This window comes from Hippopotamus amphibius, chromosome 4, assembly GCF_030028045.1.
Source record: "Hippopotamus amphibius kiboko isolate mHipAmp2 chromosome 4, mHipAmp2.hap2, whole genome shotgun sequence".
In the NCBI taxonomy this organism is placed as follows: domain Eukaryota; kingdom Metazoa; phylum Chordata; class Mammalia; order Artiodactyla; family Hippopotamidae; genus Hippopotamus; species Hippopotamus amphibius.
In genome coordinates this window covers 156772303-156791122 of record NC_080189.1, presented here as the reverse complement: position 1 = coordinate 156791122, position 18820 = coordinate 156772303, and the positions used below count along the sequence as shown (strand labels likewise).

The window sequence follows — 18820 nt, the reverse complement described above, 5'->3', positions numbered from 1 at the left end:
ACTGCTAGGTGTCTTTGAATCTAAATGCATTGTAGAAAGTGTAAATATTCATATTTCTGTTTTGCAAAGGTGTGTAGGTGCTGTCGTGTTGATAAAATACAAATTCATTTAAAAGCACCCTTCGTCAGGGTGTTTAATACAGCATGGTGGTCTGGGGCCCTTATGGCGATTTCCTCCAGACCTGGGTTATGTCCTGACCCTGCCTCTTGCCACCTGTGGACAAGCCTCTCTGAATTTCTCTCTGCACATCTGAAGTGCCTTCCCAGATGGTTGAGAGAATTGAATAAGATTATGCACGTAAATCACTTAGCTCGGCGTGCAGCGCACATGAAGGCCTCGTAAACATGAGCTCTGGTTATTGTTTCTTTCTTTATCAACACATACTATAAAGTACATCTACCATCATAATAACATCTTTTAAGCTGAAAGGACATATTTTAAAAGATTAGGAATCATTACTGTAGCTTCTTTCGTGAAGCCAGTGTACCCAGCCCTCAAACAGGTATTTGGGGACCACTGACTTCAGTAGAAACTTTAGGGGTGGTTTGTAGTCGTTCACTCATTCATTCATTCATCCAGGACAAGTATTTGTTGAGTGCCGATTATGCCTCTTCAGGTTACAGGCCCTGAAGTGGAGGCCGTTCCAGTCCAGCTTTGTCCTGGCTCTGGGTCATAGGACAAGGTCACTCATTGTACCCAGTGCTCTCTGGCTTTGCCAGGAGTGCATCGCATACATCCGTTCACGTTGGTTTCCTCTTCTGTACCAAGAGGGGGTGGATGCTAAGTCCCCAAGCACCCGCAGTTCTCTCCACCTTTCTGCAGTTCTTCCGACAGGGATTCCTGGCTGCCTGTGCCCGAATGTTTGTTGGCGCACGGTTTTCTATCCTGGCTGTGCCAGTGGAACTCGGCTCAGCTCTGCTGACAGTGCTGAACCCGGCTGGGGCCTCAGCGGCTGCCGGCATCTCCCTGCCGTCTCCAGGCAGCACCACACCTCTGCTGAGGCAGAGAGTCAAGGAGTCTAGGTGGTGAATCATGTGCCTGGTAAGCAAGTCCGTCTGGCCCCTCTTGGCCTCGCCTGGAGGGACAGAGTGGGCCGAGGGCCAGGGCACAGGAGAGGCTGGGGCTCTGATGCTGGTGGCCCAGGAGTGAGGCTCTGCCACATGACTCTGGCTGATTCAGCACCACAGGAGGCCCGCTGTGGGGTTACTGCTGGCCTGTTGGTACCCTGGGCTGCTGGATGGGGCTGGAGCCTGAGATCTTCTTCCTTCCTCCACTGGAGACAATGGGCTGCAGGAAGCAAGTGTCTCCATTGCTGACTTACGCGCCCTAAGGCCTGGCTGTGTCTGGTGAGTGGAGCTTTTCTATGGAGTAGAATCATCTGGCCAAACTCCCCTTTGCCCTTGAATGTAGCTGTCCTTCAGCTCTGGTGGGTGGTGGAGCTTGGCTGACCCCAGGAGAGACCAACACAGCTTTCAGGGAATTATAGACGCTGAGAATGTCAGAGGTGGGGGCATGGGGGCCTGGTGAAGGTCACACAGTGCTGAAGCCAGAACCCAGATGTTCTGGGTCCTCCTCTATTGCTTTTTCCTTTCTGCCTTGTTGAAGTTCAGAGAGTGTTCTGGTTAAGGCGGGAGAGGATGCTGTGATACACATCTGGTGGTTGAACTCTGAGCTTTGACAGGAGCAAGAAAGAGGACAGATTTCGCCTATCGGGAGAGATGGAAGAACCAAGCCAAGGAAAGCTGGAAGCCCCTGCAGGATACCTTTGAATACAGACTGCACCAGTTTCCTTCTCTCCATCCCAGCAAACAAACAAGACCAAAGGCAGGATCTGGGCTAGGATGGCAGGTTGAACACATATAAATATTACCTCTGCTTGTGCTCTCTCTTAAAACCCAGCTAGAACTACAGGAACTCCCAAGGCCAACAGCAGAGGAGACCAGTAGTGAAGTTTTAGAAGCTGGAAAACATGTAGATGAGCCGTAACTAACTTAGGACATTTGAGAAAGATAATTTTAAGCCAACAGTGAGGAAAGCAAAGAATGAGTTTATATCACAGAATCCCTAAAATTCTGGGAACTGGCAACACCAGGTACCTCCAGAACTGGAGCGAAGGGGGTGCTAAAATAAAAAAGGTCAGGTACTTCAAAGCTTCTGCACAGCAAAGGAAACTATAAGCAAGACAAAAAGACAACCCTCAGAATGGGAGAAAATATTTGCAAACGAATCAACAGACAAAGGATTAATCTCCAAAATATATAAACATTTCATCGAGCTCAATATCAAAGAAGCAAACAACCCAATCAAAAAATGGGCAGAAGACCTACATAGGCATTTCTCCAAAGAAGACATACGGATGGCCAAGAGGCACATGAAAAGCTGCTCAACATCACTAATTCTTAGAGAAATGCAAATCAAAACTACAATGAGGTATCACCTCACACCGGTCAGAATGGGTATCATCAGAAAATCTACAAATAGTAAATGCTGGAGAGGGTGTGCAGGAAAGGGAACGCTCTTGCACTGCTGATGGGAATGTAAATTGATACAGCCACTATGGAGAACAGTATGGAGGTTCCTTGAAAAACTAAAAATAGAACTACCATATGACCCAGCAATCCCACTCCTGGGCATATACCCAGAGAACACCATAATTCAGTAAGACACATGCACTCCAGTGTTCATTGCAGCACTATTTACAATAGCCAGGACATGGAAGCAACCTAAATGCCCATCAACAGATGAATGGATAAAGAAGATGTGGCACATATATGCAATGGAATATTACTCAGCTGTAAAAAGCAATGAAACTGGGACATTTGTAGAGACATGGATGGACCTAGAGACTGTCATACAGAGTGAAGTGAGTCAGAACGAGAAAAACAAATATTGTATATTAACACATATAGGTGGACTATAGAAAAATGGTACAACTCAACTAGTTTGCAAGGCAGAAATAGAGACCCAGATGTAGAGAACAAACATATGGACACCAGGTTGGGAAAGTGGGGAGGGTTGGGTGGGGAATGAATTGAGAGATTGGGATACCAAATTGTACACTCTAAATATATGCAGTTTATTGTAAAAAATAAAAAAAATTAAAAATTAAAAAAAATTAAAAAAAGATAAAATAAAATATACAGTTATGAAAGTAAATAAATAAATAAATAAATAAATAAAAAAGGTCAGGTAGCAATGATATGAAATGCATTCCTCCTCCACTCCCTGCAGCCACCTGACTGCCTTTCCTTTTAGAGGAGGGAAACAGTTTCTGAACTGGGGGACACAAGCACAGGGTATGGGAATGGGGACTTTATTTTAAAGATGGAGCGATACCTGTTTACATACTGAAGCCTGTGACCCCCCCTCACCCCCCACCGCACCAACTTTGTTCCCAGCACACTGGCAGCTGTACTTTCCTACAATTGGAGGAGTATTTGACCAGCTCAACAGAATGACCACAGGTATTCTTGTCTAGGCTTACATGGCTCTCCCTACAGGGAAGCTCAAAGTTGACAGATTCCTTCTATGTGCTTAGAGGGTCTAGACAGCTTTTGATCCCTCACTCCTTAGCCCCGACCCCAACTTATTATTGTGGAAAATACATACGCAAGGAAGGAGAAACAGCATAACAAACCCCCCAGGTACTCAGGCAGTTTCCACAATGACCAACTCATGGGTAATCGTGTTTCTTATGTCCCCTCACTCATTTCCCACCCTTGATTATTTGGAAGGAAGTCTGCAACATTATATTTTTTGGGTAAATATTTCAGTATGTACCTTTGAAACATGAGGACTTCCTTTTTAAAACATAAGCCCAGTTTGGTTCTTGATGATGAACAGACAATCAAGGATACAGTAACTCTGAGCAAGGGTGCATTAGAGACCAAAGCACAAATAGAAAAACTAGCTGAGACAAACTACACTGGGAGAAACAAAGAAATAAAGAACCATTAATGATACGCTCAGGTAAAAGAAAGGATATTGGACCTGTATTACAAAAACAGGCATTACATGGCTACATATGTGCTTGCCACTCATTTGAAGAAAAATTCAGAGAACAAGAAAGAGGTCCCTTAGAAATTAAAATCATGATAGGGGAAGTGAGAAACCCAATTGAAGGGTTAGAAGACAAAGTGATGACATCTCAGAAAGAAGATAAAAATGAAAAGATGAAAAAGTGGAGGAGAAAAGATAAGAACACTGGAGGACCAGTAAAGAAAAACTAGTACCTAAATAATAGAGGTAGAAAAAAGAGAGGGAGAGAGAAAACAGAGGAATATGGGGAAGGAAAGTAACAGTAAAATACGTCAAGAAAATTCCTTGTAACTGAAGAACATGTGTGTTCAGATTTGAAAGTATTCACAAACTCCCCACCCAAGGCACATTCCTCTGATATTTCAGAACACTGGGGATTGAGACTAAAAAATTCCCAAAAGCAAAAGACACATCACATACAGAGCATCAGGAAGCAAAATGGCCCGGGGCTCCTTAACTACAATGTTGGAAGCAAGAAATTGATGCGTGATGCCTTCAGAATGATGAAGGAAAATCTCCAGTCATTTTTATGCCAAGTATGGGGATGGAATGTAGACATTTTCTGAGAAAAAAAGTGTACCTTCCATACATTCTTTCTAAGGAGCTGTTGGAGAATGCATATCACCAAAGTAAGAGAAGAAAGCAGCAGAAAGAGAAAGTGGGTACAGGGCACAGGAGATAGATGAAGGGAAAACCCCCTGAGGACTGCGAAAGGAGACCCCAGGAGAACAGCTGTGCATCAGACATAGAGGAGGCAATTTAGATCCAGTAGTGTGACCCAGGACTGTTGTCACCAACTCACCTCACCTGCTGCTGGTGCTCCATCAATTTAACCTGAGGTTCCATCAGTTTAACCTGAGGTTCTGTCACTTTAACCTGAGGAATGACTGCCTGGGGAGCCTGCTCAGGATTCCGCTCTGTACTTGGCTGTCTTGCTCGTGTGCTGATGAAGCTCCTTTCCCTGTTGACCAGATAAACAGAAGCATTTTCTTTGCCCAACACCAAGAACCCGCTATGGGCCAAAATGAATTTAGAAACAGAAAATGTAGGGACCCCACACCCCAACCGTATTTCTGATGGAGGTCCAGTATCTGCATCTCTCCCCACCATTCCCTGCTGCCACATGTTCCCCGCTGTGGTCATCTACGCAGTTTTTCTAGCACTCATATATGTGCTTGCTTACTGACTTTCCCAGAAAGGGCTCTAGTCAACTTTCTGGGACCATGGCCAGACACTGTGTTTAGCTTATTTCCTTGAGAGCCTTCATCTAGCAAAGGCAATATTTTTATTGTATTCTGGGTAGAATTATATCCCCCTAAAAAAGACATGATGAAGTTCTAACCTGTGAATGTGACCTTATTTGGAAATAGGATCTTTGTAATCAAGTAAAGATGAGGTCCTGTGGGATGAGGACTGGCCCTTGTCCAATGCCTGGTGTTTTTATAAGAAGAAAGAAATTTGGACCCAGACACACAGCACTGGGAATGCCATGTGAAGAACAGAGACAGACACAGAGGACAGATGGCCAGTGAAGAGACTGGAGTTATGCTGCCCTAACCTGGGGAACACCAAGAATTGCTGGCAGCCATCAGGAGTTGGAAGGGGCAAAGGAGGGTTCTTCCCTGTGGCCTTTGGAAGTAGCATGGCCGTGGCCGACACCTTGATTTTGGACTAGAATTCTTGCCTTCAGATCTGAGAGACAGTAGGTTTCTGTTGTTTGAAGCCACCACGTTGGTGTTAATTTGTTATGGCAGCCTAGGAAACTAGTACACACAGCTACATTTGTGCTTGTCACTCACTTTCAAAACAAAACAACATCTTAATTTACGGATGTATACATAGGTCGTAAGATGACAAAGTGAGGTAAAGGGATGAATGACAGAAGTCAGGATTGTGAGACGTCTGGGGAGATGGAAGGGGATGTGATGGAGAGGAAAATGTGGAGTTTCTAAGGGACTGGATGGAGTCGTGTGGGTTTTCGTCGTATTTTCTTTAAATCATATGTGTTTTATACTCTCTTTTATGTGTATATGCGTTTGACAGTAAACTTTTTTTAAAATCAAGCAAGACACAGCCCTCGAAAGTTGATGTTGAATCATTTGGGCCAAATGAAGGGCTGGGAATGTGGGAACCTTGGTGCCAAGGTGAGCATTTAGCAAATCAGAGCCCCGTGTGCTAATGGAGATGAATAATTAACAAGAAATCTCAAAATGATAAATCATCAACCAAAGCTAAATTTACCATTAGGACATATGGGAGAGTCTCCTCAGTTATGCCAAGTTTTGAGAGCCTGGCCTTCAGCTAAATGATATCAGGTCAGACTCACAAAACCCTGTGTGGCCACCCCTGCCTGACTCATTTCCTGCTCTGTTGTCCTAGCAGGGGATGGCCTTGAGGTCCCTTCCTGTGGTCTGTCTTAGGTAACACTGAATTCCATAGAAAGTCATTTACCCTCTCTATATTCATGGAGGATCAAGATTCATCTTGGTGCCAATTTGCTTTTATTCCTCTCTAACCCTTGTAAGCTTTTCTTTCTATCAGAGGCAGCTGGCCTTAGGCTCAGAACTTTGACTAGTAGCAGGATCTATTGACTCTTTTTTTTTAAATTTATTTTTAAAAAATTTTTTGGCTGTGTTGGGTCTTTGTTGCTGCACACGGGCTTTCTCTAGTTGCTGTTGGAGGGAGGGGGAGCTACTCTTCCTTGTGGTGAGCGGGCTTCTCATTGTGGTGCCTTCTCTTGTTACAGAGCACCGGCTCTAGGCACTCGGGCTTCAGTGTTGTGGCACTCGGGCTCAGTAGTTGTGGCTCACGGGCTCTAGAGTGTAGGCTCAGTAGTTGTGGCACACGGGCTTAGTTGCTCCGCGGCATGTGGGATCTTCCCGGACCAGGGGATGAACCCATGTCCCCTGCATTGGCAGGCGGATTCTTAACCACTGTGCCGCCAGGGAAATTCCTCTACTGACACTTAATAACATTTATTTTTGTTCTCATTTTATTTATTTATACAGGTTACCTGATATTATGAGAATATTTGTTTTTTTCCATTTATAATAATGACATAAAATTTCTTCTTTTCATAATTTTTTAAAAGTCAATTTTAAGAAAAATACTAAGTAAATGGTATATAGGTGGTGACCTGGTCTGGAAATAGTGTCCTTGGGTTACTGAGGTTTGGAAAACTGTGATTATCTTACTGCTTGTAGTAAAAAGTGGGCACTTAATTGAAGCATATGTTGTCTTAATGTGATACTCAGTTTTATTGTGTATATTTCCATACAGCATGTAGAGGGCCCTTAAGGACAAAATCTCTAGCTTATCTATCCTTGTGTCCCCCTACCCCACCTGACACGAGCAGGATGTGTTAGTCACCAGTAACCCTGGCTGAGGAATTCCTCTTTCTCCAGTCTCCTTGTCTTTCCTGGTATCCACCCAGCTCCCCTTAGTGCCTCAGGTTTGGATAACATTGGAGGGATGCCCCCCACCCCCAGCCCTGGCAACAATAGAATGGGGAAGTGGATAGTTTGAGAAGATGCACAATGACTATTTCAGTGAAATAAGTAACTGAAGGGTGAGTTCTTTCAGAGAGCCTGGTCTTCTGCTTGATTCCTGGGGGCAGGTGTGTGTGTGTGTGTGTGTGTGTGTGTGTGTGTGGCATGAATCCCAGAAGAAAAAGAATGGGGTTTTTCCCCTCTAGGAGTCATATTCCATCACATTCTAGAGGAAATGATGAGACATGTACATGCCACAGTTGGAAATAATTAAATATGCTGTTAAATTGTGTAGTACTGGTTTTGGGTGCTGAAGGAATACTCCATGAATAAGGAGAGCAGTGAAGACTAGTTGATTAATGACAGTATTAGGGATCAGATGGGAACTGAGCTAAGCATAGGATTTCTTTCTGTCCTCTGGATGGCATAGCGTGTGAAGAGAGATCTGGCTTTGGAACCCATCTCCATGCCTTACTGACTGTGGGCAACTGACTTAACCTTTCTGTGTCTGTTTCAGCATGAGTAAAATAGGGAATATAATTATGCCTACTTCATAGGGTTGGTTTAAGGATTAACTAAGGTGATGGATGTCAAGCTCTTTACATACATCATGTAAAGAGCATCACGCCACCACAGGCGTATTCTTTGGAGGTATTGTGGGTTTGGTTCTAGACCACCGCAGTGAAGTGAGTATCGCAAAGAAGCAAGTGACATGAATTTCTTGGTTTCCCAGTGCATATAAAAGTTATGTTTAGACTATGTTGTAGTCTCTTGAGTGTAGTCTTATTATGTCCACAAAAACAATGTACATACCTTAATTAAAAAAACACTTTATTGCTAAAAAATGCTAACCATCATTTAAACCTTCAGTGAGTCATGATCTTTTTGCTGGTGGAGGGTCTTGCCTCAGTGTTCATGGCTGTTGACTGATCAGAGTGGCCATTTCTTAAAATAAGACAGTGAAGTTTACTGCATTGATTGACTCTTCTTTTACAAACGATTTCTCTGTAGCATGCAATGCTGTTTCATAGCTTTTTAACCACAGTAGAACTTTTGAAATTGGAGTCAATCCTCTCAAACCCTGCAACTGCTTTACCAGCTGAGTTTTATGTAATATTCTACCTTTGTCATTTCAACGATCTTCACCAGAAATAGATTCTGTCTGAAGAAATCACTTTGTTTGCTCATCCATTAAGCAGCAATTCCTCATTCGTTAAAGTTTTATCGTGAGATTGCAGCAATTCAGTCACACCTTCAGTCCAGTTCTAATTCTAGTTGCTATTTCCACCACATCTGCAGTTACTTCCATCATTCAAGTCTTGAACTCTTCAAAGTCATCCATGAGGTTTGGATCCAACTTCTTCCAAATTCCTGTTAATTTTGATATTTTGAACATCGTGAATGTTTCTAATGGTATCTAGAATGTTGAATCCTTTCCAGAAGGTTTTAAAATGACTTTGCTCAGATCCATCAGAGAAATCACTAGAACAGCTATATCCTTAAAAAATGTATTTCTTAAATAGTTTTAAGACTCGAAAGGCAAAGTTGCTCCTTGATCCATGGGGTGCAGACTAGATGTTGTGTTAGCAGGCATGAAAACAATAAGAATCTCACTGTACATCTCCATCAGAGCTCTTGGGTGGCCACATGTATTGTCAATGAACAGTAATATTTTGAAAGGAATCTTTCTGAGCAGTAAGTCTCAACGGTGAGCTTAAAATATTCAGTAAACCATGTTGTAAATAGATGTGCTGTCATCCAGGCTTTGTTGTTCCATTTAGAGAACACAGGCAGAGGAAATTTAGCATACTTCTTAAGGGCCCTAGGATTTTTGGAATGGTAAATGAGTATTGGCTTCAACATAAAGTCACCAGCTGCATTAGCCCCTAATAAGAGAGTCAGCCTGTCCTTCACAGCATTGAAGTCACGTCTTGACTTCTCCTCTCTAGTGATGAAAGTCCTAGGTAGCATCTTCTTCCAATAGAATACTGTCTCATCTACATTGAAAATCTGTTGTTTAGTGTGGCTACCTTCATTGATGATCTTACCTAGATCTTCTGGATAACTTGCTGCAGCTTCTACATTGTCACTTGCTACTTCACCTTGCACTGTCACATTATAGAAATGGCTTCTTTCCTTAAACCTCTTGAACCAGCTGCTGCTAGCTCCACACTTTTCTTCTGCAGCTTCCTCATCTCTCTTAGCCTTCATAGATTTGAAGAGAGTCAGGGCTTTCCTCTGCATTAAGCTTTGGCTTAAGGGAATGCTGTGGCTGGTTTGATATTCTATCCAGAGTGTTAAAACGTTCTCCATATCAGCACTGAGGCTGTTTTGCTTTCTTATCATTTGTGTATTCTCTGGAGTAGCACTTTTAATTTCCTTCAAGAGCTTTCCCTTTGCATTCAGAACTTGACTAACTGATGCAAGAGGCCTAGCTTTTCGCCTGTCTTGGCTTTTGACTTGGCCTTCCTCACTAAGCTTCATTATTTCTAGTTTTTGATATAAAGTGAGAGAGTTTCACCCGAACACTTAGAGACCATATTAGGGTTATTAAATAGCCTAATTTCAATATTGTTGTGTATCAGGGGATAGGAAGGCCCGAGGAGAGGAGGAGAGAAGGGGGAAGAGCCAGTTGGTAGAGCAATAAGAGCACACACAACATTTACCCATTAAGTTTGCCACCTTATGTGGGCATGGTTCATGGCTCCCCAAAACAATTACAACAGTATGATCAGAGATCACTGATCATAGATCACCATAAGAAACATAATGATAATGAAAAAGTTTGAAATGTTGCAAGAATTACCACATGTGACACGGAGACGTGAAGTGAGCAAATGCTGTTGGAAAAATGGCACCAGAAGACTTGATCAGTGCAGAGTTCTCACACACCTTCAATTTGTAAAAAAATGCAATATCTGTGAAACGCAGTAAGGCAAAGTACAATAAAACAAGGTATGCCTGTACATAGTAAGTGATCGATAATGGTTAGCTATCATTATTATTTAATCAACCACTTATTTATACAGTAAGAATTTATTACATGGTTGTTATGTGCCAGGGCCTGCCAGGCATTCCACCAGGGTTCTGAATGCCTTGAACTTGAAATCCCATGGTTTCCACTTACGTATGAGACACTTAATCGTAATAGTAGTAATGGTAGCTATACTGTTCTGAGTTCCTAATTATGTGTCAGCCATTCTGCTGGGTTACTGTATTACCTTTAATCTTTATCCCCATTTTTTGAAGCAGGAATAGAGATGCAGAGTTTATGAAACTTATCCAGGGTCACATGGAAAATGTCAAGCCTGGGATTTACGAATTGTCTGCTCTTTTTTTTTTTTTCCTGTTCTGCAATGACTCTTGTTACTGTCACCCTGAATCCATTATGTCCCAGACTGAACTTGGCTTCCTCAAATGGGCTTTTGTCTTTCAACTTCTCAGTCAGGGGCACTACCATTTCTACTTGTCATCCATATCTGAAAGGTGGGAGATGTCTCCCTTCTCCCTCAAGCTCCTATATCTGATTAATCACTAGGATTTTCATTCAGATGCATGTTTTTCTCCCTCTTTCTCTCATCCTAGCCAGGCTCCCCTTGACTTGGGTTTGTTAGTTTTCAGCATTTGTTCCACCGCCCCCCCCCCCCCATACCCCCTACATGAGAGGGGAGGTTTCCACAATACACTTTCATGGACTTCACCAGATTTTGATAAAAATCCTAAAGTTTATCAAGAAGGAAAGCACAATAGTTTGTTACTGCTGCAGCTGTTTGTCAGAGGTGGGAGATTGGAATGGGCTCACAGCAGTGGTACAGACAAGTAAGCTGCTGTGAATATAACCTTTTTCTCCTACCCAGGAAAACACTTTTGGAGAGAACTATGCCCCACTCTATCTTAAAAAGTAAAGCTTTCCCCTTTGACAAACAGTACTGGGAAGATTGGATCTCCACATGCAAAAAAATAGCTTTGGACCTCTATCTGATATGATATCCAAAAATTAACTAAGAATGGGAGATAGGATCAAGATGGTGGAGTAGGAGCATGTGTGCTCACTCCCTCTTGCAGGAGCACCAGAGTTACAACTGACTGCTGAACACTCATTGACAGAGGGACACTGAAACTCACCAAAAAGATACCCCACATCCAGAGACAAGGGAGAAGCCGCAATGAGATGGTAGGAGGGGCGCAATTGCGTTAAAATCAAATCCCATAAATGCTGGGTGGGTGACTCACAAACTGGAGAACAGTTATACCACAGAAGTTCACCCACTAAAGTGAGGGTTCTGAGCTCCACATCAGGCTTCCCAACCTGGGAGTCTGGCAACGGGAGGAGAAATCCCCAGAGAATCAGACTTTGAGAGCCAGCAGGATTTGACTGCAGGACCTCCACAGGACTGGGGGAAATAGAGACTCCACTCTTGGAGGGCACACCAAAAAATGTGCTCACCAGGGCCCAGGGGGAAGGAGCAGTGACCCCATAGGAGACTGAACCAGACCTACCTGCTGGTGTTGGAGGGTTGCCTGCCGAGGTGGGGGGCTGCTGTGGCTCACCGAGGAGATAGGGGCACTGGCAGCAGGAGTTCTGGGAAGTGCTCATTGGTGTGAGCCCTCCCAGAGTCCACCATTAGCTCCACCAAAGAGCCTGTAAGCTCCAGTGCTAGGTAGCCTCAGGCCAAACAACTAACAAGATGTGAACACAGCCCCACCCATTAGCAGACAAGCAGATTAAAGTTTTACTGAGCTCCGCCCACCAAATCAGATTAAAGTTTTACTGAGCTCTGCCCACCCAGCCCAACCTACCATCAGTCCCTCCCATCAGGAAGCACGCACGAGCCTCCTAGATAGCTTCCTCCACAAGAGGGCAGACAGCAGGATCAAGCAGTATCAGCAGTATTTCATCTTGTGGAACTGAAAACCACAGCCACAGAAAGATAGAGAAAATGAAAAGGCAAAAGACTTTGTACCAGATGAAAGGACAAGATAAAACCCAAGAAAAACAACTAAATGAAGAGGAGATAGGCACCCTTCCAGAAAAAGAATTCAGAATAATGATGGTGAAGATGATCCAGGACTTTGAAAAAAGACTGGATGCAAAGATTGAAAAGTTGCAAGAAAAGTTTAGCAAAGACCTAGAGGAAGTAAAGAGCAAACAAACAGAGATATGCAACACAATAACTGAAATGAAAAATACACTAGAAGGAACCAATAGCAGATTAACTGAGGCAGAAGGGTGAATAAGTGACCTGGAAGACAGAATGGTGAAAATCACTGGAAAAGAATAAAAAAAAAGAATGAAAAGAGCTGAAGACAGCCTAAGGTACCTCTGGGACAATGTTAAACGCACCAACATTCGCATTATAGCGGTCCCAGGAGGAGAAGAGAGAGAGAAAGGACCCGAGAAAATATTGGAAGAGATTCTAGTTGAAAAATTCCCTAACATGGGAAAGGAAATAGCCACCCAAGTCCAGGAAGCGCAGAGAGTCCCAGGCAGGATAAACCCAAGGAGAAACATACTAAGACACATAGTAGTCAAAATGACAAAAATTAAAGACAGAAAAGTTATTAAAAGCAACAAGGGAAAAACAACAAATAACCTACAAGGGAACTCCCATAAGGTTAACAGCTGATTTGTCAGCAGAAACTCTACAAGCCAGAAGGGAGTGGCACGATATATTTCAAGTGATGAAAGGGAAGAACCTACAACCAAGAATACCCTATCCAGCAAGAATCTCATTCAGATTCAATGGAGAAATCAAAAGCTTTACAGACAAGCAACAGCTAAGAGAATTCAGCACCACCAAACCAGCCCTACAACAAATGCTAAAGGAACTTCTCTAAGTGGGAAACATAAGAGAAGAAAAGGCCCTACAAAAACAAAAACAAAACAATTAAGAAAATGGTAATAGGAACATACATCTTGATAATTACCTTGAATGTAAATGGACTGAATGCACCAACCAAAAGACACGGACTGGCTGAATGGATACAAAAACAAGACCCATATATATGCTGTCTCCAAGAGCCTCACTTCAGACCTAGGGACACATACAGACTGAAAGTGAGGGGATGGAAAAACATATTCCATGCAAATGAAAATCAAAAGAAAGCTGATGTAACAATACTCATATCAGATAAAATAGACTTTAAAATAAAAAATGTTAGAAGAGACAAGAAAGGACATTATGTAAAGATCAAGGGATCCATCCACTAAGAGGAGATAACAATTATAAAAATATATGCACCCAATATAGGAGCACCTCAATATATAAGGCAAATGCTAACAACTATGAAAGAGGAAATGCAAGGCAGAAATAGAGACACAGGTGTAGAGAACAAACACATGGACACGAAGTGGGGAAAGCGGGGAGGGTTGGGGGGGAATGAATTGGGAGATTGGGATACCAAATTGTACACTCTAAATATATGCTGTCTATTGTCTGTTAACTGTATCTCAATAAAAGTTCTTAAAAAAAAATTAACTAAGAATGGATTAACAACCTAAATATAAGAGCTGAGACCATAACACTCTTAGAAGAAACCATAGGGGCAAATCTTCATGAACTTGGATTTGGCAGGCCTTTGGTATTACATCAAAAGTACTGTATGAGCAGCAAAAGGAAAAACAGATAAAGTGGACTTCATCTAAATTAAAAACTGTTGTACATCAAAGGACATTATCAAGTAAGTAGAAAGACAGCCCACAGAGAGGGAAAAATATTTGCAAGTCACATATTTGATAAGGGTCTAGTATCCAGGATCTATAAAGAACTCACAACTCAACAACAAAACGACAGACATTTCTCCAAAGAAGACACACAACTGGCCAAAAAGCACATGAAAAGACGCTCAACATCATTAGTCATTAGGGAAATGTAAATCAAAACCACAGTGAGATACCACTTCACATCTGCTAGAATGGCTATAGTAAGAAGAAAAAGAAAAAGGAAAATAACAAGTATGGTGAGGATGTGGAGAAATTGGAACCCTCATTCATTGCTAATGGGAATGTAAAACACTTCAGCTGCTGTGGCAAATAGTTTAGTGATTCCTCAAAAAGTTCAACATGAAATTACCATATAACCTAGTAATTCCCCTCCTAAAGAATTGAAAACAGGCACTCAAACAAGTATATGTGCACATGTGTTCATAACAGATTCACAATAATTGACAGATGGAAACAATGCAAATGTCTATCAGTGGGCAAAAGGAGAAGTAAATTGTGGTATATACATGTGATGGAATATCATGCAGTCAGGAAAAGGAGTAAAGTGCTGGTATGAACTACAATGTGGATGAGCCTTGGAAACATTATGCTAAGTGAAATGACCAGATGTGTCACATATTGTATGATTCCATTTATATGAAATATGCAGAATAGGTAAATCGATAGAGATAGAAAGCAGGTTGGTGGTTGCCAGAGGCTGGGAAGAGGGGAGAATGGGGAATAATGCTTATTGGCTATGGAATTTCCTTTAGGGGGTGATGAAAATGTTTTGGCACTAGATAGAAGTGATGGTTGTACAGTGTTGTGAATGTACTAACTGCTACTGAATTGTTCACTTTAAAATGGTTAATTTTGTGTTATGTGAATTTCTCAATTTTAAAAATCTCCAAAAAAGAAAAAAAAAAAGTAAAGCTTTCACAAACTTTGTTGCTTTAATTGTTAATAGTAATACATTCTTGGTAGAATCCAGTATTTCAGGGCACTGTTCTTGCGAATCATTGGCTGTAACCATGTGTCAGAATTACTAGCTGCCAGGATTATAGCCTCTCTCCTTTTCTGGGGGCAGGACCCCTACGCCAGGGCTTTTTAACTCAGATGCCTTCAGGGGCCCAACCTGCGGGGATAAATGTTTGAGGTCCGCCAGATGCAAGGCATCAGGGAGTCATGGAGATTAGGCAGAACTGGGCTGGACGTGCACTGTCTAAAGGCATTCCAGTTTAGACAGACTGCCCCTGGGCTGGTTCTTGCCCCGTCCCATCTTTCGGTCATTCCTCTTAAGCCATCCGACAGACTAATAATATTTTAAACATCATCTTAAGTATGCCATCTCATTTCTAAAAATTGATTTCCTGTCACAGAATCTGAACTTCTCTGCCTTCCCTTTCCAGCATAGGCTCCAAGAAAGCTCAACTGGACCCATGCAGCGTGGGGAAACTGTTATCCTCCTTCCACTGCACCCTGTCCCAGCCACCTGGAGGCCTGGGGTGACAGGACTCAACCTGGTTGGATCTGTAAGGGGAAGGGCTCTCTCTGAATCTTCAGTTCAAGGGCGGCTAAGGGAAATGCTCAGCAGCTGGTTGCCGCCACCGCAAAAGGCATCCCTGGCAGTCTGAGTGCATATTGGTCTGTTATCTCTCTACCCACAGAGAAGGGGAGAGAGGCACAGAAGATTTTTGTCATTAGATGAGATGTAGGAAGTTGTTTTTTGTTTGTTTGTTTTAATCTGCCTGAGCATTTAGAGGCTTAGTTAGACCCATCAGGATGCTAGCAGCTTGGAGTGGGGGGTGGGAGGGTGTTGGGGAAGTAGGGAGAGAGCGTGGAGGAAGGAGACTTAGTCCATTAGATCTGAGGAGTGGCTGGCACTGATTTGTTTTATGCTTCCAGCCCTATAGCTGCTGTAATCCCTCTTTGCTGCTGATTTTCTCGGAAGCACGTAGGACATAGAGCTCTTTGGCCCACGTCCTTTCATTATGTAACAACTCAGTGGACATGTGCCAGGGCGGGGTTTGGGGGGCAGGAAAAGAAAAGTGCAGTCACGTGACTTGAGGGACCACCTGCAGCTCTTGCCCTAAAATCCGCCCCCCTTTCCCCACTCTCCCCATTTAGACTTGAATGGCAGAGAGAATCTTCCTTCCTTCCCTGAAACCCTGTGTACTGAGCTCTGAACTCCAGGTGGTTCAGCGTCTGGCCCACAGAGGCAGTGCCGACACAGGGGCTTGGAACCATCCCCCCTGTGGAAACAGAGGCTCAGCTTCCTCACCTCCCAGCAGCTTGCTAGCTGCCCACTCAGGCAGAGTTCCTGGCCTTCGCTTATAGCACTTGAGTTGATGAGGGAGACTGGCTCCCACGAGGGCATGCTTCTTGCTGGAGCCATCATGTGGGTGGGGTGGCTGCCTTAGCTGCTGTCCTGGGAGAGCTGGGGTGGCTCCCACACGGCGGGGCTTTGGCGTCAGAACGTGGGACACAAGGCCCAGAGCGTGGCTCGTTCAGGGCACTAGGTCCTCCTTCCTGGGCCGTGTTCCCAGAGAGCACTGTGACCTCCAACCTGTCAGCCACTTCTCAGTGGGTGCAGGTGAGTCCCTGGATTAAGGGAAAATCTCTGCCCCAAAGACATGCTTTCTTTCCTTCTTTTTTTTGGTAACTTTTTATTGTATATTGGAGTATAGTTGATTAACAGTGTTGTACACCTGAAGCTAAGACATGCTTTCTTAAGACTTTAAATAATGTAACTTGGAAAGGTTCATGGAAACGGTTCAGACACTGTCTGAAACCTTAAAAGTCCAACAGGCACCTCCACTCTTGATGTTTTGAGAGTAGTTAAAGCCCAGGGGTGCCCTGGAAGTCAGGAAGCCCAGGTAGCTGCTCCTCACAAAGGGTCAGCTGTGACCCCACAGCTCTTCTTTCCTATGGTGTGATTGTAACAGAGAAGTCTCTTGAGTCAGGCTGTCAGGGTTTCCATCCTGACTTATTATCTGAATGGCCTTGAAAAACTTATAGAGTGGCGTTGTATTTCAGTTTTCTCATCTGTAAGAGCAGTGATGGCAATAGCATCTACCTCATAAGGTTGTAGTGAGGGTTGAAGATCATGCCTGTAAAATACTTGGCACCAAAATGGATGCATCCTAGGTGTTGAAGGATGGTGGCTCCCACCATCCACCCATGGTCGCCACATGATGGAGCCTGTAGGAGAGGACAAGAGGATGGCAGGAGGGCTCTGTATTGCACGGTTTCCCTGTGATTAATGCAGACTCTCTGGTTTCTTCTGTATTCCTTTCCTTGCCCAGTACTGATCCTCCAGAAGGTGGAGAATGGAGACCTGAGCAACAAGGTTCTGAAGATCACCGATTTTGGCCTGGCTCGGGAATGGCACCGGACCACTAAGATGAGCGCGGCAGGGACATATGCTTGGATGGCACCTGAAGTCATTCGTGCCTCCATGTTTTCCAAAGGCAGCGACGTGTGGAGGTAAGGTCCAGAGGTGCAGGGTCAGCTTTCCCCAGATTTATTTTGGCTGCACAGCTGCTTCAGGACTTGGAGAACTGAGGTCGTGTAGAATCCCAGGCACCCCAAGTAGGTCTAGATGATCCCTGCAGAGCAACCTACACTAAATCCAACATTGCCAAGGACACTTTCTAACATCTTCCTCTACCAGAAATCCCTCCAGTGCTGTGGCAAGTACCACCTTTGTGTAGGCCCCTTTGTGTTGGTGGTTGCTCCCTAGGAAAGACCAGGAGATTCTAGGGGCAGTATGTGCTGACCTCTAGGGTGGCAGGGGCACCCAGATACTCCTGTACACCTTCCCCACGGTCACCCTGGCTTCCTTAGTGACAGTGGCTGTTACTGCTGGACTTGTTCTCACTATAAGCTCTTCAGCTGATGAGTATTGTTTGTGCTGTCTCTTTTTTCTCAGTGGGCTGGAAATTATTCTTCCAGTTACCCAGTTAAGCTTTTAGTCAAGGATCTGTCTTGTCTGTTGAACATTGATATAGAAATGGGAAAAGATAGGTCTCAAGCGTGCACCCAGAACTGCAGAGTCAGATTCAACAAACCATCCCCCTAGTTAATGTCAGCCCGAGAGGTCACAAGGACATGGATCTGAAAACTTTTTTCCCACTGATGGGAGGATGAGCATCTACAGAATAAGCATCCTCGTGACTGCGAGACAGTAGCATCATCTTGGTAAACAAAAACAAGGACTGTAGATTATCATAGTATTTCATCTATGAAGTTGTTGCTTCTCAATGTGTTGTAAAGTGAGTTTGTGTGTGTGTGTTTTAAATAACAGCTTTATTGAGATATTATTCATATACCATAAAGTGCATGTTTTAAAATGTATAAGCCAATGGTTTTTAGTAAATTTACAATGTTTTACACTGATCATCATTGTTATTAGTTTCCTAAGGCTACTGTAACAAATTACCTCAAAGCTGGTGGCCTAAAACAATAGAAATTTATTTAGTCTAGAGACCCGAAGTCTGAAATCAGTATCAGCAGGCCTATACCCTCTCCAGAGACTGGGGCAGATTCTATTCCAAATACAGCTTCTGGGAATGAGGACATGGACATATCT

At 43.5% G+C, this 18820-nt stretch overlaps 1 protein-coding gene across 10 annotated transcripts in view; it reads left to right on the top strand.

Annotated features, from left to right (window-relative positions):
• MAP3K9 (mitogen-activated protein kinase kinase kinase 9) overlaps nt 1-18820 on the top strand; it is an 83492-nt gene that overhangs the window by 33688 nt on the left and 30984 nt on the right. For all 10 annotated transcript variants that reach the window (XR_009053092.1, XR_009053091.1, XR_009053090.1 and 7 more), the window contains one exon: nt 17535-17715. Coding sequence is in view for 7 of the 10 variants with exons in the window: in XM_057730617.1 (XP_057586600.1) it covers nt 17535-17715 (181 nt within the window). In the remaining 3 variants the exon portion in view is untranslated. The remainder of the gene's footprint in view (nt 1-17534; nt 17716-18820) is intronic.